Source organism: Netta rufina (genome assembly GCF_964035555.1).
Source record: "Netta rufina genome assembly, chromosome: Z".
Lineage (NCBI taxonomy): Eukaryota > Metazoa > Chordata > Aves > Anseriformes > Anatidae > Netta > Netta rufina.
In genome coordinates, this window is record NC_140126.1 from 26,385,553 (window position 1) to 26,410,863 (window position 25,311).

At 42.6% G+C, this 25,311-nt stretch overlaps 1 protein-coding gene across 1 annotated transcript in view; it reads left to right on the top strand.

The window, feature by feature from the left end:
* The first annotated feature begins 9,731 nt into the window (after positions 1-9,731).
* Positions 9,732-25,311, top strand: part of RCL1 (RNA terminal phosphate cyclase like 1) — a 35,298-nt gene continuing 19,718 nt past the window's right edge. The window contains exons 1-6 of the mRNA XM_084304922.1: positions 9,732-9,961; positions 13,083-13,154; positions 13,939-14,114; positions 19,441-19,515; positions 20,821-20,945; positions 23,287-23,412. Of these exons, the coding sequence (XP_084161048.1) occupies positions 9,796-9,961; positions 13,083-13,154; positions 13,939-14,114; positions 19,441-19,515; positions 20,821-20,945; positions 23,287-23,412 (740 nt within the window). The 5' untranslated portion in view covers positions 9,732-9,795. The remainder of the gene's footprint in view (positions 9,962-13,082; positions 13,155-13,938; positions 14,115-19,440; positions 19,516-20,820; positions 20,946-23,286; positions 23,413-25,311) is intronic.

Here is a 25,311-nt window from a genome sequence, read left to right on the forward strand (position 1 = left end):
AAACTTACTTAATTAGTACCTTTTAATTACATCTGCAGGGTCTGCAAATACAGAAAGAAGGAGACAAAATAGTTCCTTGAAAATAAGAAACACTAGGTTTTAGACATCCCTTCCGCTAATTATTATCATGCATTTAACACTCTTGAATTCCAAAATGGCCCCCACATTCTGAAAACTGAAGGAACTGTGCGGAGTTTGGGGCAGAATTTAATTCTGTGCAAGCTGGAAAACCAACCAGCAATTTATCAAGATTTTTTAAATAATTTTTGTGCAGAGACTTTTGGACATTGATTTATTAGGTTGGAGATGAGAAATGATGAGAAGTATATTCTTGACCTTCCTCCCACTCACAATTTTCCCTTAGCATTGCTTGGTGAATTACCGAGCAGAATTTCAACTTTCGGCTGCACAAGATCCACTATCTCTTCTGTGATATCCTCAGTCAGAGGTAAATTTCTCACACACAGAGATATGTATGAGAATAAATTTCTGACACATAGAAAACTATATTCTTTTGATTCCTTAAATATATCAGCAAAAAAAAAATACTTTTTCCAAAAATTCAGATGTTTCGCTGTGTACAAGAATAGCTCCGCACACTTCGCCCATGTCTCAAACATCTTGCGCTTACACTTGAGCTAAAACTGTATTCCAGCTTTCATATTCTGTTCCTCTTTATATGTATATATAAATATATAACTTTGTTTCAGTACAGATGTGCTGATTTGGTTTGTGTGGGGAGTCCCTCTTGTTTTTGCTTTTTCCTTTAAAAAAAAATTTAGTCTCCTTGATTACAATGGAGCATAAATATATTTCCACACTTTCACAAATTTCCCTAATAAGTAACACAACCATATTGAAGGAGATAGTTTGAGGAAAAAAAAAAAAAAAAAAAAGCTTTTTTTTTTTTCTGTTGTTGCTATTTTTTGTTTTTCTAAGTGACAGTGCAGAACTTACAGGAGATCAACAGGTGTATTTTCAAGGTGTTTTTCTTTTGTTGTTGTTGGTTTTTTTTTGTTTGTTTGTTTGTTTTCTTTTCTTTTTCCTTCTAGTACAGGCCATTCACTAACATGTTAATCTTATTTTTAGACGCCTCGTAAACTTAAGATTATTTAAGTAGGAAATTTATTAATTTAATATAAACTTGGTAAAACTTACCTGTTGAATTCAACACCATAAGAGGAATTGTTTAGGAAGTTCAGGTTGTTTCCCAAGACAACCTTCCTGAAAATGTGTCATAACATAAAGGGAGAACTTTGAAAGGCTTCAAGAATAAAGTTAAATTGGCGTTTTGAGCCTCCAGCTAGGAAGAACAAATGGTCTCCACTGAACATTGTTTTTGTCTCTTGAGAAAAATAGTTATGTAAAGCTGAAATAGCATGGGCACTGAGGCATCTCCCTAGATGCGTACAGTGTCAACTACATGTTGAAATCTATGCAAATAAGAAGTTGTTGCACTGAGATCCAACATGCCCTCCAAACAAACATGCTGTGGTCAGGTCTGCTAGCAGCACAAAGCTTTTCTAAGTAGTAAGATGCTTAACTTAAGGGATCCATATGAACTGAAAAGTAAGTCTGCATGTATGTAGAAATATCCTTTGCATCATTATTATGAAGTAACCTACTTCTATGATCCCACCAGATTACCAGAAATAGAAAAAAATATATATACCGGAGCTGGAACTCTAAATTTATACTGTTTCCTCTGGCATATATCCAATATATTCATGCATCCATACATCCATCTCTTAAAATTATCTATGTTCATCAAGGCATGTATTATAAAATGCATTAAAAGTCATGTATTATATAAAAAATAATTCATTTAGTATTACACTTAATATGAAAGGTATGGCAAAGGAATAAAACTGCATGAATGGTAAAGGCTGCATGTCCTTAACCAAGATAAGCAAGATCAGCTAGAGCTAAAGCTAAGGGTCTTTCAACACCTGAGGATATGTTGTATTCACCAAAACTACGACAGATGAAATAACGCCCAAAATGCACTGGCTTTTGACTCTGTTATTTTCGTATAGAAGTCCTTAACACACTTAACCAAAGCCATAAAACAACTTCAGACACTACTCGCTTGATACCTATTCGTAAAGAAAGCACACCCTTCGTGCGGCCCGGATACTGTGGATGTTGAAGACTTGCAGTAGCACTTTCCGTCACGAGATGTCACCAAAGCCACGTCTGAAGGTGCTGCTGGTACGGATGGAGGGATGCTTGCTGCCTTCAGGCACTGGGAGCGCTGCACTCACTTAGTAGGGGCTCCTTGCCTTGCTTACATCCTTGTATCAGGCCTGCAGGTGAGCCGCGTGCGCTGCAGTCCACTTCAAATATCTAAAATCGTGCATTATTTGGTGAGGAAATATAAGTGAGGAAAAAGTCAATTCCTAATTGACTTACCAGGCGGCATAGAAGACCAACGGCGTCCTGGCTTTTATCAGGAATACTGTAGCCAGCAGGACCAGGGAGGTGATCATCCCCCAGTATTCTGCTCTGGTGAGGCTGTACCTCAAGCACTGTGTTCACCTTTGGGCCCCTCAGTACCAGAAGGACATTGAGACTGGAGCATGTCCAGAGAAGGGCTGCGAAGCTGGTGAAGGGCCTGGAACACAATCATAGAACCACAGAATATCCCGAGTTGGAAGGGACCCATAAGGACGATCAAGCCCAATTCCTGGCACCGCACAGGTCTACCCAAAATTTTAGACCATGTGACTAAGTGCACAGTCCAATCACTTCTTAAATTCAGACCGGCTTGGTGCAGTGACTACATCTATGAGGAGCGGCTGATGGTACTGGGGTTGTTTAGTCTGGAGAAGAGGAGCTCAAGGGAGACATTATCGCTCTCTACAACTTCCTACAAGGAAGGTATGGGGAGCTGGGGGCCAGCCTCTTCTCACAGGTAACTGGCAGTATGACTAGAGGGGAAGGCCTCAAGTTGCACCAGGGGAGGTTTAGGTTGAAAATTAAGAGACATTTCTTCTCAGAAAGGGTAGTCAGGAATTGAAGCGGGTTGCCCAGGGAGGTGGTAGAGTCACCATTCCTGGGGCTTTAAGAAAAGGTTGGACATGGTGCTTAGGGACATGGCTGAGTGGGCGATATTGGTGGTAGGGGAATGGTTGGACCAGATGATCCTGAAGGTCTTTTCCAACCTTAATGATTCTATGATTCTTCCTTTCAGATTCTACCACATTTTCATTTCTCTGCCTTCAGATGTCTCACACATAAAGAGGAGGATCAATGCTACCTGGTCATGGTTTCAAAAAAATCTAACCACTACTAATATGTGTTCCCAATCACTTTTTATTCAACTATTTAGAGCATATTAAATTGGATCATCCTGGTCTCATGACAGCTGATCTGCGATCAGCTCTTCCTATATGGCCACTACTAAGCTGTGAGGATGGCAAGTGTTAACATCCTTCTCTTGACTACATAACAGTTTTTTTTTGTAATTCCACGCCCTCTGAGCCCTGCTCCTGCTGTGCATTGTTGTTGTGAACCCAACAATTCAACAGATGTGTGCAGTAGATTAACAGACATTAGTAAGTAGATCCTTTGGAAAAGAAGGGCCCAACACTAAAATGGAGATTAGTGTGAGGAAAAAATCAATTCTAGATACAGTGATGCAAGTGAAGAATTTACTCCCAGCTGTGTTAAGGAAAGAGCCATGATTATGGCAACTCAGCAGGGAGCTGATCTTGATGAATTCAAGAAATGACATGGCAAAGCTTTGCAGAGTTTTCAAAAAAGCCAGGAAAGCAGATATGATAGCTTAAGTTAGTACCAAAAAGTAATTTCAAGTCAGATTTGAATGTAAATCCGACCCTTATTTTCTCAAATGCTGAAGATACTTTGTTACATCTGTAAACCTTGATTGCTCTTTTTCTATTTTCAGATCTTGAAATTACTTCTAAATATTTGACACTATAATCTAAATCAAGGAAAGAGATATTCCACCTATGAACAGCTCTCTTACAAAGACTGCCAATGGGAATGTAATGTTTCACGGCTGTTTTCCAAGCTCTATCAGAAACAGTTTCCTTGACATGCCCAGGCACTCTGTGCCTGGTACAGCAAGTACACATCTAGGTTAAGCTTGAATTTTCAAATATTAAGTATTTCTCTATAAGATTTGGCATTCACTTGTTTGCCTCACCAGCCTTTTACAGATTAGAAATGGACCCTAATTCATCTTTCCCAGAATGCAGGAATTCATGAGGTAAAATTCAATTTGGTTCCATGTTTTTTTAAGTGCAAGGCAGGAAATCAAAATTATGATAGAATATTCTTTATCATTAATTTGCTTGACAGCCTGCAATTTGAGTAGCCACTGTATCACTTACATAAAAGCTTCCCACATACACAGAATGAGGAAGCCACTATCTTATCTAGACGTTCCCTAAGGCAAGAGATAAACTGTAGGTTTCCTTAACTATTCACTCCCTATCCCTCAGGCAAAATAAAGTAATGATTTCCAAACAGGGAACTCTTCAACTTTTAAAATGTCTTCAAAATAGTTGTTGAGAAGATACAGGAAGAAAACAAAGGACTTTGGGACTAAATTTTTTCAGGGTTAGCAGCTACATTTCAACTGTAGCCAGTGAAAACAGAAAGCAAATGTGCCTGATGAGATCAGGTGCCCTAGTCAAATAGGTTATGAGAAAAGTGGTTGCTCTGACCTATGCCAAATGTGGTACTCACCTGATCAGCTGACGAATTCATCTTGTGGAAAAAAAAAATCAAAAAATTTGTAAAAGAATGTGAAAAATAAGAATCAGAACAAACAAAAGAGAAGGATGGGAGCAGCAAGCTGGCTAAAGGATAGGAACATTGTCTTCAGCATCAGCATTTGACTATCTAGATACTTTAACTGTATCCTCAGCAAAAGACAAGGCAAGAGGAAGTGAGAACAGGAGAAACAGACTGGTAGGAGTTACCTTTAGGACATGGCTTCAGTATGAAAAGATCAGCCTGAACACTAGGTTAACTTGTTTGTAATCCTTCTCTACTTCAGAGTAGGTCAGTTTCATGACTGAGTTTGTAAAGTGGTTCAAGAAATACCTGTGATAGGAAGATGGGGAGGATGAGGCACCAGGGCCTCCTCTGACTAGCAACACCATCCAACACTTCATGTTATGAAACACAGTCTGAAGTTATGTCTACACAGGAAAATCACAAAGCACACTGAACTTCACAGAAGGTACTTGCAGGCAAGCATAAAGCATTTATGTCAATTGCTTTAATCCCAGTTCTTCGGGTGTTGTTCACAGCAGTTTATACCACTAAATCCCACCCTGCTTCCTAACCACATCAATGCATCTTTATCCCCCTTATGGAACCACCAGGTCATGGAAAGCTTGTCCAAGAACCTGATTCCAATGAAAACTAACTCACCAAAAAAAAAGGGCAGTCTTCATCCACCACAGCTCCCTGAACTGTGCTGCTGATACATCAAACATAAGGAAGATGTATTTCATTTCTTTTCAAATATAGTCTTTCAGAACAGTTATGACCTTCTTTGCTTTAATGCCTTGGTTAGAATTAGACTGCTCTGTGATGCAGGGACTTGAAGAAAAACAAGCTACAATTACAGGAGGAATTCTAGCTGGTATGACTTATTCACCCTAGAAGTATAACACAGTCAGTAAAAACAAGTCTGAATGAGATGCTGCTGAAGGCTTACCTATTAACTTGCAAAACATACACATAGACAGACCCCAAGTCCTTTAAATAACACCTTATTATTTCAATCTGCAACAACTCACAGAATATAAGGAATAATTAGTGACTGTCAACTACATGAAAAGCATACTTCTGACTCCTATGCCCTTGAAACTCAGAATTTAGTAAGAGTGGTATTTTTCCAAGAACTTTCAAAACTATACAATTTAGCCCTTTTAGAAGAAATATTTTCATAAGCTTATTATAGGGCTGAAGAAAATCAAAACAATTTAGTACTTCAGGCTGGGATTTACAAAGATCCTCCAGGATCATCCACTTACAGTTTGGGGAAATTGGCTTACACTTTACACTTAAATCTCAGGTAGATGACTTAACCTTGAGTATATCCAAGTTCAAGACAAACTGTGGCCCATTCTCCTTTCTAAGAGTAAGTGTTTTCATAAACCATGAATCGTCTGCTGACTGAAATTTCCTTCCTTTTTACTTCCCTGGAGTTTACAATTGTAAGTACCTGAGGCCACATTACTCAGGTGTTCCTCTAAAGACCAAACAGCAACTGTCACTATATACATGTATGTGCAGATGCACATAACCATAGTTTACACAATTTGCACCATTATACAACTATTTTTGTACAAAATCTCAAAAACTGTAGTAACAGTATTCCTCCCTTACAACATGATAATTTTAAACACTTCAACAAAAATTCCTACATACAGCTCTCCCCAAAGTCTCAAATGTTTATTTAATATGCTTTACAACTAGCATAATTTACTACTTATTTGAAAAACAACTATCCAAACAGTTGAACAACTGATTTAAACTTTAGATTACACACCGATCAAATCAAAATGAACTGGACTTGAAGAGTACCTACAGGGTATAATATATACTGCCTTATATTCTTGCCTTTCAAATCTACACCAAGATTAAAGTACTGTGTTAGGTACTTGTTTTCTGAACTGTCAACCCTCTCACTGTTAACCTCTCTTAACAGAGTTTGTTTGATATAATGACGGGCTTTTCCTTTCTGTTACAACTCCTTTCAAAGAAGCTGTAATTTGTTTTTGGAAGGTGATAGCTATCAAAAAGAATAAACAGTTTCTGTACAACAATCCAAGTTACAGTCATTCTTCATTCCTTATAGAGACGATTCATGAAGAGCAGGAGAAGATACTATAGATAGTGAAACCATCAGCACTTTAAGGGACATCAAGGAAAAAAAAAACCTCTGAGAAGCATGATTATTGTAGAAAAATAGGCCATCATCTAGATAGTACAGGTTTACTTGAAACAGATTTCATCTTTATAAATAAGAATAGCAGTTGATTGTAAACTCCTCAGATCTCTTGACCTGGATAGCAATATTTGAAGAGGATTTAAAAATAAAAAAATAAAAAATAAAAAATAAAAAATAAAAAATAAAAATGATGTTAAAGTACTGCATTTTGTGCTGATACAAAAATGGATTCCACTTTGAGCTTACAGAAAGATGAGAACTTTTATTACTACAAGCAATTGACTTTTTCCAATAGCCTCTTCAAAATGACAAATGCATCTCAGGTTTCTGTTTATTTGTTTTTAACTAGCACTTCAGCTTTGAACAACATGCTTTAGCCAGAGGTTTTAAGACCTGAATGACTGCATTTTCAACATAGGAAGACTGGAGAACCCCTCCTGTGAGGAAAGGCTGAGAGAGCTGGGACTCCTCAGCTCAGAGAAGGGGGGATCAGGGCTTGGGGATGCTCAGGGGGATCTCAACAATTTCTTCAATTACCTGAATGGAGGGTACAAATAGGACAGAGCCAGGCTCTTCTCAGTGGTGTGCAGTACCGGGACAAGAGGCAGTGGGCACAAACCAGAATTCAAGAGGCTCCATCTGAACATCACAAAACACTTCTTTACTGTGTGGGTGATGGAGCACTGGCACAGGTTGCCCAGAGAGGTTGTTGAGTTTCTGTCCTTGGAGACATTCAAAAACCATCTGGACACAGTCCTGCGCAACTGGCTCTAGGTATCCCTACTTGAGCAGAGGGGTTGGACCAGATGACCTCCAGAGGTCTCTTCCAACATCAATATGAGATGTGTGACTCTGTGAAAGCATACAAAAATAAATGCAGATGTATAAAAAACGTTTGCAGGCTTAAAAGTAGAAAAAGGCATATATCTGAATGTTAAAATATCAAAGACAGAAATTTAAAATTATCACAGCATGTTCATTCAGGAACAAGTCTATGATTTGGGATGCATGCTCACTGCAAGATTCAGTAATAATCCAAGTTTAACCATATAAAATTGTTCATTTCACAGCTGAAATTCTGCAGACAAGTAACTGCAATGCAATTTCCATACTGCTCTGTGTTAATCCTAGTAAAGTAGCTAGACACCACACATGTGCTCACTTCCTCTCTGCCCAGTGAGATGGAGAAAAGAACTGGAAAGGTAAATGTGAGAAAAACTGTGGATAAAGACAATTTGATAGATAAAGCAAAAGCTGTGCATGCAAGCAAAGCAAAATAAAAGTCATTTACTATTTCCCATCAGCAGATGTTCATCCGTGTAAATAGTCTTCATCACATGTAATGGTTACTTGGGAAGAGCAACACCACAACTCCAAACACCCCTTCTTTCTCCTCACAATTTTTATTGCTGAGCACGATGTCATATGGCATGAAATAACCCTTTGGTCAGTTGGAGTCAGCTGTCCTGGCTCTCCCCTCCCAACTTCTTGCAGACACCCAGCCTCTTTGCTGATGGAGGAGGAGAAGCAAGAGAGAAGACCTTGACTTTGTGCAAGGACTGCACAAAAGAAAATCAGAAGCAGAATTGCTTTCTAGGGTCTGCATTTCTCACTTCTGGTGCTGAGGACAATTGTTGGGATCCTACGTGCACGAACAGGTGTTAATCACTCTCAGCATCTTCACCAGTAGTCTCTGCCTACCGGCCTGGGAGCTCCAGTTAAGCTCAAGTCTGAGCTTTAGTTCCTTGCCTAAAGTACATTGTCGATTTAACTACCTCCAGTCCCATATCCTGTCACGACACCAGTCCTGTCCTATCTCCTCAGAGTTATGGTGCAGCTTTATCACTAGCCCATCCTCTTTGTAACTGGATCTGCTAGATGGATCCTGTCAGTGGACCCAGTGCCCCGTGCTGCCCCGTGCCACCCACCGTGCTCAATGCTGCACCACGGTGCCCTGTTCAGTGAGGGCAGGGCGCAGGCTGTGCAGTGATCACCCACAGCTCCTGGTGCATCCCTGCTTGCAGAGCTGCTTTCTGGCAGCAACCTGACCTCATCCACAGCAACACATAAGCTGCATTTACTCAGGAGTGAGATCTGACATGAGTTCGTGCACGGGAGGGAGACACAGAACACATCTTTGGAAAATACCGTCTTGTGGGTCCTTTCCAGCTGGGGGTATTCTGTCAGATCACTCTTGCTCTTTTTTACTTAACACGAGGAGCTTTCTTCCCTGCACACATAAATGTAGCCCAGCAATTAACTCTGTCACCCTTGCATTCTCCTCTTAAAACACGCATTTTTAAAACCCTCACTACAGCTGAGTAAAGCTTTACTCGGACTCCTGTTTCAGGACAGCTGCTCTCTACCCCTGTAGTTAAGGGAATGGCACGAACAGAAGATTGGAAATCAGACCCTTATCTTCGATAAGTTTTCCTTAGGACAGCCAGTGACAAATTACCGGGGGTAAATAAATAGATAGATAAATAAAGTCTGCCAGAACGTGTTCCCAGCAACTAACCCTCCCTCATCTAGGGAGAGCTCCCCGGGTACACCGCATTTCACCGGGGACCTGAGGCACCCCACACAGGGGCCGGTCGATCCGAACCCCAATTACTCGACGCAGCGACCCCCAATTAATTAAGGCAGCAGCGGGGCAGGGCAGGGGGCTGAGGGCTGAGGGGGTTTCGCCCCGCCCCAAAAGCCGCCCCCTGGCGGCCACCGCCCCGCGGCCGCCCCGCCCCTCGCCCTTTGACTCCCCGCTGTCCCCGCGCTTCCTGTTCCCAACCACGTGGGCGCGCCGGGCTCCGCGGGCACCCGCACCGGCACCGGCACCGGCACCGGCACCGGCTGGGCTCGGCATGGCGGGCGGCTCCTCCTCCTCCTTCTCCTCCTCCTCCTCCTCGCAGTGCCTCAGCTACGCGGGCTGCAACTTCCTGCGGCAGCGCCTGGTGCTCGCCACGCTCAGCGGGCGGCCGCTGAAGATCCGCAAGATCCGCGCCCGGGAGGAGGACCCCGGGCTCCGCGGTGAGCCCCGGGGCAGGGCGCGGGGGGATTGGGGGACGGGGGGGGTGGTCCCGCCTTCTCCCGGAGCGCCCCGGGGGGGTGAAAGCCGGGGGTGCCCGGGACACGTCGGGGGGTGCCGAGGGTGGGGGTGAGGCTGCGTGGCCGCAGGGTGCTGGGCTTCGGGGGGTGTGCCCGAGGGCGGCGGGGACAGGGAAGGGAAAGGGATGGGAAGGGAAGGGAAGGGAAAGGGATGGGAAGGGAAGGGCAGGGCAGGGTAGGGCAGGCGCTTGGCTGCAGCCACGTGCATCCCTCCGAGGGAAGCCTTGCTCGGGGACCTGCGCTCCGACCCCTGTCGCCCCCACGCTGGATGCCCCGGGCGGTGCCGTGGGCAGCGAGGTAGAGGCACTGCCGAGGTGTGTGTTGGTGTAAGAAGCTGCGTGTGGGCTTTGCTCGCCGGTTTGTGTGAGTGCTGAGAGCGTGTGGAGCTGTGTCTATGGGTGGAGGGGGCCAGCCAGACGGCGGGTGCAGTGCTCGCACTGAGCGGGGCATCACCAACAGGTAACACCCGATGCAAGCTCGCAGGGTGGCAGCAGCAGGAGGGCTGGCTGTCGCCTCTCGGTCCATTTTGGGGTAAGGTGCGAGGTTCAGAACATGTGAGAGCGGCACTGATGCAGCTCTGCCTCCTGAGCAGGCTTAGGTTCACACCTAAAGTCCCCTAAAGCTGTCAAAGTGTTCATATGTACTTAACTTAATGTATACTAAGAGTCAAAGTATTTATTACTACCACAAAAAGTTTGGTGCTGAAGTTTGTGGCTTTTGCCAAATTTGTAGGAGGTGCTTTTCCAAGCATGGACTGAATCATGTAAGGTATGGCCATAACAGAAAAAGAACAGCAAACCCTAATCTATATTGGTAATTTAACATGTGCTTCTCTCAGCTTTTCATGACCAGAGTATTTGTGGTGAAAGCTTTTCCATGAGTTTGCATTCCAAGAGGGAAACATGTTCACAAGGATGGGTTTTTGCACTGGAAAAGGTCCCACTGCTGCCATACAAACTTTATGTTTAGAAATTATCACGCCAGAAAGCAGAACGAGTGTTGTGTGACTGGTACATCAACAGTATTAGGCAAATATTAACAAGCTGTAATGTCTGCAAGTTGCTCTTTTGTTTAAATGTTCATTGCATCCTAAAAGCTTATATGGAAAGAAAAATCAGAGTATTGTCTAAGAAGTGAGATAGAACTTCCTTAGTGATAAAACTAAAACTTTCTGACCGTTACGCAGGTGCATTTGGTCTTAAAACTAACTGATTTTTGAACTCTGCATAAATTTGTTGTCTTTTGTGCCAAGTCTATACCAATCTGGGATCCCTAAGAATCAGAGTATTGCCGTTTTTTTTTTTTTTTTTGATATATGTGCTGCTTCTTTCCCACATCTGTGAGCAGGATTCCACACTGTTGTGGTTCTGCTCGAGCGGGCAGCCGAGCTCCACCACAGCTGCTGTCTCACTCCCCCACCTCAAAGAGGGACGGGGAGAAAATACGATGAAAAGGGTTCAAAGTTTGAGATAAGGACAAGCAGATCACGCAATAATTATTGTAACGGGCAAAACAGACTCAGCATAGGGATATAGTAAGATTTATTGCTTATTACTAACAAGCTAGAGAAGTGAGAAACAAAGGAAAGAAATCAAAAGCACCTTCCCCCCCCCCCCCCCCCCGCCCCATCTACCCTCTTCCACCTCCTCCCCCCGAGTGGTGCAGGGGAATGGAGGAATGGGGGTTATGGTCAGTCTACAGCGCTTCTTCTCTGCCGCTCCTTCTCGGTCACTCTCGTCCCCTGTGCTGTGGGGTCCCTCCCACGGGATGCAGTCCTTGATGAACTGATCCGGCGTGGGCTTCCCACAGGCAGCAGCTCTTCCAGAACTGCTCCAGAGATGGGTCTGTACCATGGGGTCCATCCCTCAGGAGAAAACTGCTCCAACCTGGCTCCCCCACGGGCAGCAGCTCCTGCCAGGTCACCTGCTCCTGCATGGTCTCCTCTCCACGGGCTGCAGCGTGGAACCCTGCTCCACCGTGGCACTCCATGGGCTGCAGGGGGACATCCTGCTTCACCATGGTCCTCACCACAGGCCGCAGGGGACTTCTGCTCCGATGCCTGGAGCACCTCTCCCCCTCCTTCTGCACTGACCTTGGCGCCTGCAAGGCACCTCACTCCTCTCACTCTCCCAGCTGCTGTATCGCACAGCATTTTTTTTTTCCCTGTCTTAAATATGCTCTCACAGAGGCACAAAACAACATTGTTTATTGGCTCAGCTCTGGAAAACAATGGGGCCCTTACCAAACATGGGGCAGCTTCTAGATCCTTCTCACAGAAACCACCCCTACGGCCCCCTGCTACCAAAACCTTGCCACATAAACCCACGACACACACAAACAGGAGAAACCGTGTCATTAGCAGAGTAAGCTCCTCTAGGGCACATGTTAAGCCAAAGCAATGTGATGGGAAGACTTGCATTTCTCTAGTCTTACTTATGTTGTTGATAATTTTGCAAATAAAAAACTCTGAGATCTGCAGATAGCCAATGGCGACTGCATTTGTGGAACAGCTGTGTGGCTGTAGCACTTCACAAATGAGCAACAGCTTTGTTAAGACTTTGCAGAGGGTAATGGGAAGCTCTGATTAGCTGGTGGTACTTAACTACGCAGGGTCCTGTTGGCTAGGACTTGTGCATGTATGCAAAACTGACTTTTTAGTGAGCAAAATGTGAATTGTCAAAGGCTTTATCCTGGGCTTGAGTGATCCTTTAGACCACTGTGATCAGACATACCAACTTCTGTCACTTGCTCTCCCCTTGCTGTGTGCAGGGGAGAGCTATGTGGATAATCCAGTAGTCACGTCTAAGTGCATCTGAGTTGATTTGAGACATCTGTAAGCGTTAAGAGTCAAATTAATGCCTCTGTTGTCATTTGAACTGCCTTTTCTGATGTGGTAAAATTAAACTACAAGTTGAAGAGTAAGAGTAGCCTTACCCCCTTCAAGGGGGAGTCATTACAGGGAAAATGTGTGTTGACCTTTCTTAATGTTTTCAGGAGTAAATTTTAAGTAACTTTAAAATACTTTCTTTGTTTTTCTCCTCAGACTTTGAAGCAAGTTTTATTCGCCTCATTGACAAAGTGACCAATGGCTCTAGGATTGAGATAAACCAAACAGGTGAGACCTTTTTTTCTCTTCTTCCTCTGTTTGAGTCTTCCAGGCTTTATCACTTGCTTCACTGAATTAAAAGCTACAGCTTGGCAGATAAGTGTTTAGATAGCATTGACTGAGTAGATTAGTAATAACCAAGGAGAGAAGCTTTATACTAATAGGTTGCACACAAGAAGATCAGTGCTCCACCACAGTGCAGTGCAATAAGGAAACTGTATTGCTCAAGTTGAAGGCTGATATTTGTTTGGTATGCAGGATCTCCTAGTGGTAGAAGGTCTCTGAACCAGGGTGGGGTTTTGTGCAAGGCAAAGTTCTTACTTGCCCAGCCATGCTCAGAGAGGAGTTGGTTTGAGTGAGAAGTATCCTATGTAGAAATCTCAGCTGGTTCTCGTCTTCTCTGTGTTGCAGGGGATTTTAAGGTTTGCTGGTCAGTAAAGCAGATGGCATACCTCTAGATATGCTGAGACAGCAATGTCTCAAGTCTGTTGAAGATTTAGTTTCTGTGGAGGATGCTAGTTGCTTGTTTCAGCATTTTGGTTGTTGTTGAGAGGTTCTTGATACAGGGGGAGGAAGGGAAAGGAGGAGAAATGATGTGCAAGATAAATGGACAGTCATCTGCCTCGACCAGTTTATTAAACATTGATGCAGAAGCGGTGTGGTGGAAGTGCTGCCCATCTTTTATAAAGTCTGCTGTCCCCAGTGTGCTGGTTCACATTGTCGCAAAGTGCTGCAGTAATGGGTAGTGTGCTGACAGGGCTCTAATTTGATTCCCCTTTGGCCTCCTCCCCAGGTACTACCTTGTATTATCAGCCTGGTCTTCTGTACGGAGGTTCATTGGAACATGACTGCAGCCCCAGTCGCAGTATCGGCTACTACCTGGAAAGTTTGCTCTGTTTGGCACCTTTCATGAAACATCCATTGAAGATTGTCCTGAGGGGAGTAACAAATGATCAAGTAGATCCTTCGGTAAGTAATAAAATTTAAGTACCAGAGAAACATTTTTTTTTTCTTCTAAACGAAGTTTAGGAAGAAATCTCTAAAATAAATGTACGCTGTGTTTCTGTCATCTTTCACATCAAGAAGTACTTGGTATTACTGCATCTGTCAGCAAGCTTTCTGAATCAAACATCTACTGAACTGTTCCCTTTGATCTTTCCAAATTGAATTTGGTAATCTACCTTTGGAGTTTTGCTTCTGTACTGCTGTTATCTCATCTGGAAACTGTAAGTGTGATGTGAGGACCTTCCACTGGTTTACTTCTCCCGCTCTCTTAGGAGTTAGATGGGTTATTTCTCCCACCCACTCACTTTACTGTAAGAAGAAAAAGAAATTGTCCATGAAATTTGAGTGTGACAGAGAAGGAATCTTCTTCTCCTGATAGATGCTGGATAAAGTTGTAATTATGCTGCTGTGAAGCCTTCTTTCTGTTAAATTCAAGTGGCAAGAACAAATGAAAGTAGCAAAAATACTGTATGTAATTGATTTTTCAGAAAGAAGCTAAATGGCATAAGTAGATCAAATAACTATGGGGTGTTTTGCCTTGATTCCTGTTACTGACGATTTACAGTCCTTTGTTTAAATAGTCTTGTTACAAAAATTATCTATGGGGATCATGGGATTAAAACACTGAGGTAATGGTTATGGGTTATGTTGGTTGATTTTTTGTAACAGCTTTTAGAGAACAGCACACTTTTTTTTTTTTTTTTACCTTTCAAATGCCAGCTAGAGCCTATTTTCCTCTGAGTAGATGAGGGGAACACTGTAATCAGAAAACTTAACAGTATTTGTAATCATTTTAAACTGTTTAAATATAATTGCAGATATTAGACAAGCCTCTGAGTCCTGCTATTATTTAGGGCTTTTCAACTGCATTTATCTTGTCACTTTAAAAACTGTGTTCTCTCACCTGTGGCTCTATGAAACACCCACATGAGCCAAAGGATAATTGAAGTGCTGTTTAAAAAATAAATCAAAAACAAAATAAAAGGGGAGCATGCTCTCTAATCTTTCAGCCACCATTGTTAAAAATGTCATAGAAATGGTAAGCAGTAAGAATCAAAGAAGTCTTTTTTGGCTGACTGCATCTTTTTCACCACAAGGGAGACTTTTTTTTTTTTTCCTTGAAGAATTTAGAGAGGAATACCAGTCCAATCTGAATGTTGTTTTCAAGTATGTTTGGACACTTACCTAAGCAGCTGAATCTTGATGTGGGAATTTAACTCTTCAGGCACCAGACACGTGGGCCAACAGAGATTAGCTGATCTTAATTGAAAAAGGTGTGAGAATCAGAGCCAGTTTGTGCTTGAAGGGGGCATGCACCTGCTAAAGCTCAGACACGGAGTGGTGTTGCCATACAGCAGATGAATTGCAGTACCTCAAAGTGTGTCTGCTGTTCAGCCTGCAGCAGGTGTAAGTAAAATGCAGGGTTGCGTGCTAATGCCTTGCATCTTATGCTCATTGTGCTGTAGAAGCATAGCTGTGGTTATTGGGGCTCAGCTAATGTAAGCAGAAGATGGCTAGCAGCTGGGTGAATTTTTTTATGCATGCCCCAAAAGAGGTGCTCAGATTTGTCTATCCGTCTACACACTTTGAATATCCAAGGGGGAAGAAAGAAAGGAAAGCCACTGTAAATACTTGTGGGTAGTTTAAAATATTCAAGGAGTTTTGCCTGGCACTCTTCACGTAAAAACCTCTCCATCTCAAGTTAGTAGCTACAATAAGCAAAGTACCTGCTTATATGTGTTGCAAGTCGTTTTTGTTTGTTTTTTTTTTCTCTAAGTTTAGCTTAGTTTATAAGAGGCATGTAATATTTTTAAACACTTACCTTTATTTTGGGGCCAGGTGAACTCTGCAGGAGATATCCTTGCATGAGTGGAAGCACCCCTAAGCTAAGTATCAGGAACACAGAGGCAGCCATAGAAGTGGAATGTCTCCCTCATGGCAGCAGTGAGCAAGTAGGCTGACCCAGTGGGCATTCTGAAACCTGTCAGCACTGAGCTTGCAGCTTTTACATCTGCAAAGACAGCCTCAAACGTCTGCTGGATACAACTGCTGTGCTGTGAGCTTGAGCTTGCTTTTTGCCAGGCACCCTCTGGTTGGGAGGACAGACAGGGATCACAGTAGATCTCCTGCTGCAGGGAGCAGAAGTGGACCAGGCAAGAGTGGCTGTTTCTAAAGGATGGCTAGTGGAAAGAAAGCCTTCAGCTGAGTTCAGTGAGGCATGGGTCAGGCAGAGTTCCTGGGGTATAAATTGACTATGTGTTTGTTTACATACACTAATAGCCCACCCGTGGGTTGCAATGAAAAGCTCTTTCACAGCTGGCACCATTAGGGATAACTGTACAAGCAGTAATTGGAGGGATACTGTGGCCTCTGAAATGCAGGGGAATGTGCACTTGTGCCAGTTTGGACTGTAGTGATGATATTGTGTGTGTGTTCTGCATCCTAAATGAGAGGAAAATAAAATAATGCTTTGCTTGCATTTGTCAGGAAGAGGTCTCCACGTGGATTCAGAACACTAGCCTGAACCATTGATTGGAAGCCTATGTTTGCATTATGCATTATGTCTTTCTGTGCAACCACTAGTGAGACCTGATCCTGAATAGCTTGTGGGACCAGTCGTGCATGGGACTGGCATGCAGAGGTGTCATAGTTTATAATTTCTCTTTACAAAGACATTTTCCCCTGCAATAGCATCTATTAAGTGCCTTTTTGAAGTGAATGGAGGTGCCGTGCAACTCATCACTGTCTTAGTTTCCTTTCTTTCTCTACATGTTTTATTAGGACAGATAATATAAATATAATGCTGTGATAACCTAGTTTTAGAATAACTGTTCTTAATGTTTGGGTTTGCAAGTGCTGAAGCATTTTACAGCTGTGCCCTGGGATTTTCAGTCAAAGTTATTTTCATGATGGCATGAGACTAGCATATGAAGGTTTGGCTTGGGAGCAATAAATTTCAGTGTTAATCAAAATTCAGCGGTCGTCTCAAATTCCAGAAAAAAAAAAGTTTTTCCAACAGACTTCAGTGTTCTCTTTTTTTAATTTGCTGAACTCTGCTGCATGCATTAAGTCTAGGTCCCTATAACCAAATGCAGTGCTGTATGGTAGGGATAAATGCTGTTCTGTGCAGTGTTAATGGCTATGTAGACCAGCTATTGGCTACCTAGGAAAGGGACAAACATGTGCTGTTGGGTCTCTTTTCTGTGGTGGTGGTGGTGGTGGTTGTTTTTTCAGCTTTGCACTAGTTAAGGGATTCTGCAAACCAGTAATTTATTTTTTTTTTGCTGTTACGAGGACTTCTTTTAATCACTGTTGACTTTCTTAAAGGGTTGTATTTACACCAACAAGCAATGGGACTTGCAACTTGCAGCTTTCTGGCATTTGTGGTGAGGTATGCCCTCAGTTGTTTGAAGACTTTGCTATGGTAGAGTTAATGATGTGTTGTCTGCTATGAATATGGAGTAACTTCCCTCCAAGGTGAACTGAGAAATGGTTTTATGGTTGAGTGATAGGCATGAGTCTAGAAAATAAGGGTTTTTGGTCTCAGTTCTGCTACTGTCTTCACTTCCAGTGAAGTACTTAACGTCTTCTGCATGAACTTGGACACATCTGTTGATCAGAACAGCCTTTTCCACTGCTTCAAATACTGCCAGTTACCTTTTCTGCTGAGGCTGCAAATTTGGAACAGAGACAGTCTCTTACTGTGTATCTATCTGGTACCTGGTAAGTATCATGCCTGGAACTTGTCTGAGGACTGAAAACTACAGCAAGTCTTGAAACTCTTGGAAACAGACAAACCAGGCTCAAAATTGATCCAGCTTCCTAATGTTGCCATAATAGGCCTTCTACAGAGGTAGAATTAAGTCCCTAGAATCACAAAAGTGGATATGGAGGAGGGGAAGGGGTTTCCTATCCCACGTGGTGAAGCTTTTACTTTTTCACTGGCATGTGCTTTTTCAGAACAAACAAAAAAAGGGGGGATAAATAGTGTGTAATGTTAGGCAAACCAGACAAGCACATTGAAATTTCAGCAGTTCTGACAGTGGTATTCCTGTGTGTCCATGTATGTGCATATGCATGTTAGTGAAGAGTTTTGTTCTAAAAGTCAAATGTGTGATTAATGAATAATACTGAGGGGCTGGATTAAGGTAGTAAGGGGCTGTAACTTATATTTCTTATATAAATAAGTTCTTGACTTTTTTTTTTTTATGAAGACATTAAAATATTGATACTTCTTACTGTTAAAAGCAACCCCAAATCCCTGTCTGTGAAGTATATTGGATAGCAGAATTTGAAAAATGAGAACTGTAGCATACGCTTGTAGCAACTCAGCAGTAACAGGTTGTTTCTAGGTATGTGCTAGTACTTTGTCAGTGGCTTGTACTGTCTGCAAAGCAGAGAGAATGAAATTCAAGGATCATTGATTCTGGTTGAAACTGTGGAAAGGAGGGTGTTTTTTTTTTCTGACTACTCAAAGTGCCATCTACTGTCTGCCTGTTTTCTTCTCCGCCTGGACTCTAGTTCCCTTTGGTCATGCTGTACTGGTCCTATCTCTCCCAAGCTGTTTGTTTTGTGTAATTCCTTGTGCTGTTGCACTGCTAAATCATTTTTGTCACCTTCAGCAATGCTACTGAAGTTTCAGCAGAAGGAAGAAGACAACAAAGGACAGTTGTTGTCTTAGTTAACAAACAGGAGTACCAGTGGCAAGGAAAATCCTGCTGAGACCTAGATCTGGTGAGCACCTGGCTCACAGGGAGTATGTGGATGACTTGTCGCCCACTTCAGATTCTCCTTTGTCAACTAGAATTACTTTGTTTCCCAGAAGCAGACAGAGAGAAGCTCTTGACAAAAGGATGAAGTCTCTCCTGGCAAACAAAAGGCTTCCTCCAAAATATGAAGGTTCTTGCTGTCATCACAGATCTAGCTGTAGGAATTCTTTAACAATGTCATAAAAATATCATTTTTTTGTAACTGTTCATCAACAACTGGTAACTGCTCAGAGAAACAAATGAGCAGTTCTAGCGGAAACCTAATAAAAATCAGGCTGAGGAAGAAATCCAGAATAGGAAATTCCATCTCCATAGTTTGCTGTGGCAAATTTAGTGAGTAGTAAGATCTCGTGCCAGTTTGAGTAGCTGATATCTATGCTGCATTCCTGTGTCTGCCCTTAGAATACCTAGCACAGAAAAGCCTCATCCTTGTTAGGAACGTCATAATTCAATGATTTTTAAATTACTGACTTACGTAACTTCCAATAAGGAGTCTGCTTTTTAAATTTTTTATTTTGTAGGTTGATAACCTTAAGGCCACAGCTTTACCCCTACTGAAAAAGTTTGGAATTGATGGTGAAGGTCTGGAAATCAAGGTAAAAAAATATTTCTTTCTTTGCCAGCACAGGTTGAAATGATGCTTCAAACAGCTTCATGGAACCGTATGCTTTTGGGCAGCGTAACCGTATACAGAGAAGGACAGCGCTTGCTGCTCTTTCTCTAGCAGATATCTGATCACATCACACATTAAATTGTCTCCTTCTTGATACATGTTAAATAGCATGGTAGCCACACAGTGAGTACAGGTCAGTAGTAGAAGACATGCGAAGGCTATGAGTAGAGAACATGTCAAATATGAGTGACCTTTTTTGTTTCCTAGAGATTCTTGCAAATTAAGAAGCCTTTTTGCTTTCTTGTTTCTCATCACTTAAAGTAATTTTTTTTCATTCCACCTGTTTTTGTCCCATGCTTAGAGCTAGTGAGAAATAATCAAGTCTTTTTTACCAGCAGAGGAGCTGGATCCATATTTGGTTGATTATTGTTTGCTTCCAGTTTAGGAAATAACAGTAAATACTCTTTCCTATAAAGAGTACACTTTTCACAGGCTTGATAAATTTGAGTGAGTAATAGGTTTTTAGGTTCAAGAGAGGAAATTATAGTCTTTCAAAATTAAGAACACTCATTTAAAATGTATGAAGGCCCTGCTTGCGCTAACAGTCTTTACACGCTCTACTGTGTCCTCCCAGTTCCTCCCCTAACCCTGCCAGTGGTACAGAACCCCACGGTAATGTTGCTGGCACCATCAGGCCATGCCCCAGCAAAGCTACAGCAGTGCTGGTCTTCAGTTCCCCACAGCCCTCTCCATCCTCTCCCTTTAGGTGTTCCCAATGACCAGGGACAGGGCTAACCACTGGCTAGGGTGGTAGGATCAGTCTGGGATGGCCAGGCCTTTCTGTGGGAACAAGTTCATTTTGGTGTCACGTAAGCATGTCAAGCATCAGAGAAATGACACTTTCTTCAGCAGTGAGGTACAAATTTGCAATTAGAGACAAGTAGTACGCCAGTGTTGCCTCCCTAGTAAAGGCTGGGGGGTTTTGTTTGTTTGATTCTTAGTTCTTGGTGGTGTTTTCTAGTGTATGTTTTTCTTCCACTGAGAAGCCATGCCTACTGTACTTGAAATGAGAGAGGTGAGGAGCAAAAAAATAAATCTTTTATTGCTTATAGGTTTGGTGGAAAAAAAAAAATATTTCTGCTCTTAGGATGTCTTTTTCTTACCTGCACTCGCATAGTACTTGTAATGATAACAATTTATTTTATGTGAAATAAAAGCTATAATTTTTGAGCATGTATATACATTGTGTTCTTTACTAACCTGTTTTCTCCTCCATTATTATTTTTAGATCAACAGAAGAGGAATGCCTCCCAAAGGGGGTGGAGAGATACTGTTTGCTTGCCCAGTGAGAAAGGTCTTGCAGCCTATTCAGTTCACAGACCCAGGCAAAATCAAGCGCATCAGAGGAACTGCGTATCCTTCTCTTACCTTGTTTTTTTTTAAAAAAAAATTGCTTTTAAAGAAAAGTCTCCCAGCTTAGAAACCCCAGGAGCATACCTGTGTCAGAGTACACATGCAGACAACACACAGTGACTTTCCACAGAATGAAAACAAAATTAGATTTCACCAGCATGTCTCAAAAACACTGTGTTCAGAACACTGTTCAAAAAGCAACAATGAACAAGTAAATAAATCTAAAACTGAACGGCACCTTTCACAACCTTTTCAATAGCAAAAAAAAAAAGTTAAATTACCTTCTATGATATACAAAGCAGCACTAAAATAGATATGTTTTGTCTGTGAATCCAGTAATAAACAATGTAGTTTTGTTATATGTCAGATACTTGGCATCTTGACTGTTAACGAGTCTAGCAGAATGTTGGATGGGCACCTAAATTTGAGTTCAGTTTACACTTCACTGCACGCATGTGAACTAAGCTTTCTGTTGTCTTACCAAAGGCAGTTTGTTAGCTCTTTGCCTGCTGAAGTGTCATGGAAGATAGAAGTGGGGAGGGATTTACTCCCTCATAAAGAAAAGGGCACAAAACTTACTTAATGTATTTTTGTTCTTCACTTTTTTTGCTTATTGCTTCTATACCATATGTCATGAACCTGCTGTCACCGTAGGAAGAAAGCAAAAATCCCTCACAGCAGGGTATACTAAATATTGTAATTCAGGAGCTCCAGCTCTCTTGAGCATTGTCCAACTTGTAGTTTGATTTGCAATTATGAGAATCTCAGATGTGGTCTGGCTTTGATTCTTCAAAAGGAAAGCAGGAATGGGGGCAGGTTTCCTGCCAGAGGCACAGACTTGCAGCCTATTCCTCCTTTTACAGTATGCTGTCATAATTGTATGCAAGAATGGTACACTTTGACCTCTGTCATTAACTGCAGCATTTGGTTGAATGCAGTTTTACTGTGTACATGGGCTGTTGAAAAAGAAAGGGGACAGCTCAGTGTGCTTGTTGGTTTTCATGGTCTTCAATGAAGAAAGTATTTCTTTTGCCCTGTTTATATCTTCAGTAAGTAGTTCTATTCTCTGTTTCTGTGTGATGGAGGGAGGAATGGTAGTGGCATTAGTGACATCTTTGTAACCTCACTTTAATACACAGTATGGTCCCAGGTGACTTACTGGAGTTGGTTGATGTATGTGAACTACAGGTTTCCGAACTTCCACTTTCCTATGACTTTTTGATTTTTTCTCAGGGATAAAGGCTTGCTTTTGGTAAGCTGGGTGAAGGACCCACTTATTTCAGTTTGGACTTTAAGTGGTCCTTCAAGCCAGTAGAAAACAAAACATTTAGACACATAAGTGTTTTTATCCCTTCAAGATGCAGCTGAACAATTCTGCTCCCTTACAGCTGGGGAGCTTGTGTTGCAGCAGTTTTTTATACTCACCCAAAACGATGAGTGCAGCAACTGAAGAAAGATCAGTTCTCTGATTATTATTTACTGATTTTGCCCTTAAGAATTTAACACTTCTGGTCTACCTCCTCCACAGGAGCATACTATAGAAACTTTCATAAAAGGAGGTTTTCTTCAGCCAGGTGGTAGGTTTGAGAGATGATCCCTGTGTTGCCATGTTACCTGGTTAAATGCAGAGCATGAGTCTGTACTAGATGGGATGGAATTGAGAGTAGAAATGTCTTACAAGTTTGAAAATATTTTGGGAATATCACTGAAATAGCACCTGAGCAAAAGGGCACAAAGCAGGTGCAGGAAGGTGGTAGTCTCGTCTTCCTCAGAACATTTATCTTTGAATGCTGAGTGACTGGATAACCAAGTAAATTTAATATTTTCAGAGCACTGCAAAACAGTTGGAGAGGGCAAAGTTTTTTCCTTTAGCTTTTTTTTTTTAATTTTGTCTTTGGTAAAAACATTTAATTTCAACTGTCCAATTTCTCCCCAGGGGAAATGGAAAGAAAGGATTTCTTGTTGCTAACTCAGAGAAACTTCACCCATCAATATCATTTCGTAAGATACAAACAGCATGCAGGACTTCCTGCATCATAAGAACCTACAGGATGATAGAATAGCAATTTAAAATTATTGAAAGGCATCTTTAAGACAAATTTTTATGTAGTCATACATAATAGGTTGTTCTTGTGTGCATTTCAGCTAAGATATATCAATGAAAAGACTGTAGAAAGCACTAAGTTTATGTTATTTAAATACCAGCTGTGCTAGGAAAATGGAGTAACATTCATGGATGGATGCATAGGACAAAAACATGTTTTCTGGAATAAGTTGGGACCTCTTGACCACTTCTGTCTTTTTTTTTTCATGATCACAATTCCTTAGCTCAGAAATGTAGGTACTCTGTCAGAGTGTCACCACAGATGGCAAACAGAATGGTGGAATCTGCAAGGGGCATCCTGAATAAATTCCTCCCAGACATTTATATCTACACAGATCACATGAAGGGGGTCAGCTCTGGAAAGTGAGTATCCAACTATTCACAGGCAACAGAAATGCAGTTTGCCATTTGTTTGTCTGCTAGTATATTCTGATCTGTAATTTTTCTGAGCTTTAGACCATGATTTTCTATTCTGCTGACATGAAATATTCCTTACAGGAGAAAATGGAATGATTCACTGGTTAACTATTGTTTCGCTCACAGAATCGTCAAGGTTGGAAAAGACCTCCAATATCATCTGGTCCAACCATCGCCCTACTACCAATATCACTCACTAGACCATGTCTCCAAGTACCAGGTCCAACCTTTCCTTAAACACCCCCAGGGATAGTGACTCCACCATCTCCCTGGGCAACCTCTTCCAGTGCCTGACTACCCTTTATGAAGAAATGTCTCTTAATTTCTAACCTCAGCCTCTCCTGGTGCAACTTGAGCCCATTCCCTCTAGTCCTATCACTCGTTACCTGTGGGAAGAGGCTGACACCCAGCTCCCCACACCTTCCTTTCAGGCAGTTGTAGAGAGCAATAAGGTCTCCCCTGAGCCTCTTCTTCTCCAGACTAAAGAGCCCCAGTTCCCTCATCTGCTCCCTCTATGACTTGTGTTCCAGACTCTTCACCAGCTTCATAGCCTTTCTCTGGACAATGCCCAGGGCCTAGATGTCTTGTAGTGAGCGGCCCAACGCTGGACACAGTACTCGAGGTGTGGCCTCACCAGAGCCGAGTACAGGGTCATTGCCCGGGTCCTGCTGGCTACACTATTCCTGATCCAGGCGAGGATGCTGTGTGCCTTCGCCACCTGGGCACACTGCCAGCTCATGTTCAGGAGAGCATCAATCAGCACCCCCAGATCCTTTTCCTCTGCACAACTTTTGAGCTACTCTCCCCCTAGCCTGTAGCGCTGCATGGGGCTGTAGACAAAGCGTGGGACCTGGTACTTAGCTATGTTGAATGTCATTCCATCGGCCAGGTCCCTCTGCAGAAGCCTTCCTACCCTCCAGCAGATCGACACTTCCCCTCAACTTGGTGTCATCTGCAAACTTACTGAGGGTGCACTTAATTCCCTCATCCAAATCATCAATAAAAAGATATTAAAGAGGATGGGCCCCAACACCAACCCCTGGGGAACACCACTGGTGACTGTTCACCAGCTGGATTTCACTCCATTCACCACCACTCTCCGGGCCTGGCTCTCCAGCCAGTTTTTAATCCAGCAAAGAGTGTGCCTGTCCAAGCCATGGGCAGCCAGCTTCTCTGGAATGCTGTGGAAGACTGCATCAAAGGCCTTATTGAAGTCTTGGTAGGCTATGTCAACAGGCTTTCCATCATCCACCAGCCAGGTCACCAGGTCACAGAAAGAGATGAGATTGGTCAGGCAGGACTTGCTTTTCATGAACCCATGCTGACTGGGCCTGATCCCCCTGTTGTCCCACATATGGTGTGTGATTGCATTCAAGATGACCTGTTCCATCACCTTTCCTGGCACTGAGGTCAGGCTGACAGGCCTCTAGTTCCCCAGATCCTCCTTACAGTTCTTTTCATAGATGGGCGTCACATTAGCAAGTCTCCATTCAGCCGGGACATCTCTGGTTGACCATGACCACTGATGATGGAAAGTATCCCAGCAATCGCATCCACCAGCTCCTTCAACACTCTTGAGTGGATCCCATCTGGCCCCATGGACTTGTGACAGTCCAGGTGGAGCAGCAGGTCTCTAACTGTTTCCATCTGAACTGTGGGGATTTCTTCCGCTCCCCATCCCAGACTTCCAGGTCAGGAGGCTGAGTTCCCTAAGGATAAGTGGTCTGGCTAATAAAGAGATGCAAAAAAGGCATTAAGAACCTCAGCCTTTTCTTTATCCTCAGTAGTTATGTTCCCCCCATATCCAGTAAAGAATGGAGAGTCTCTTTGACCCTCCTTTTGCCA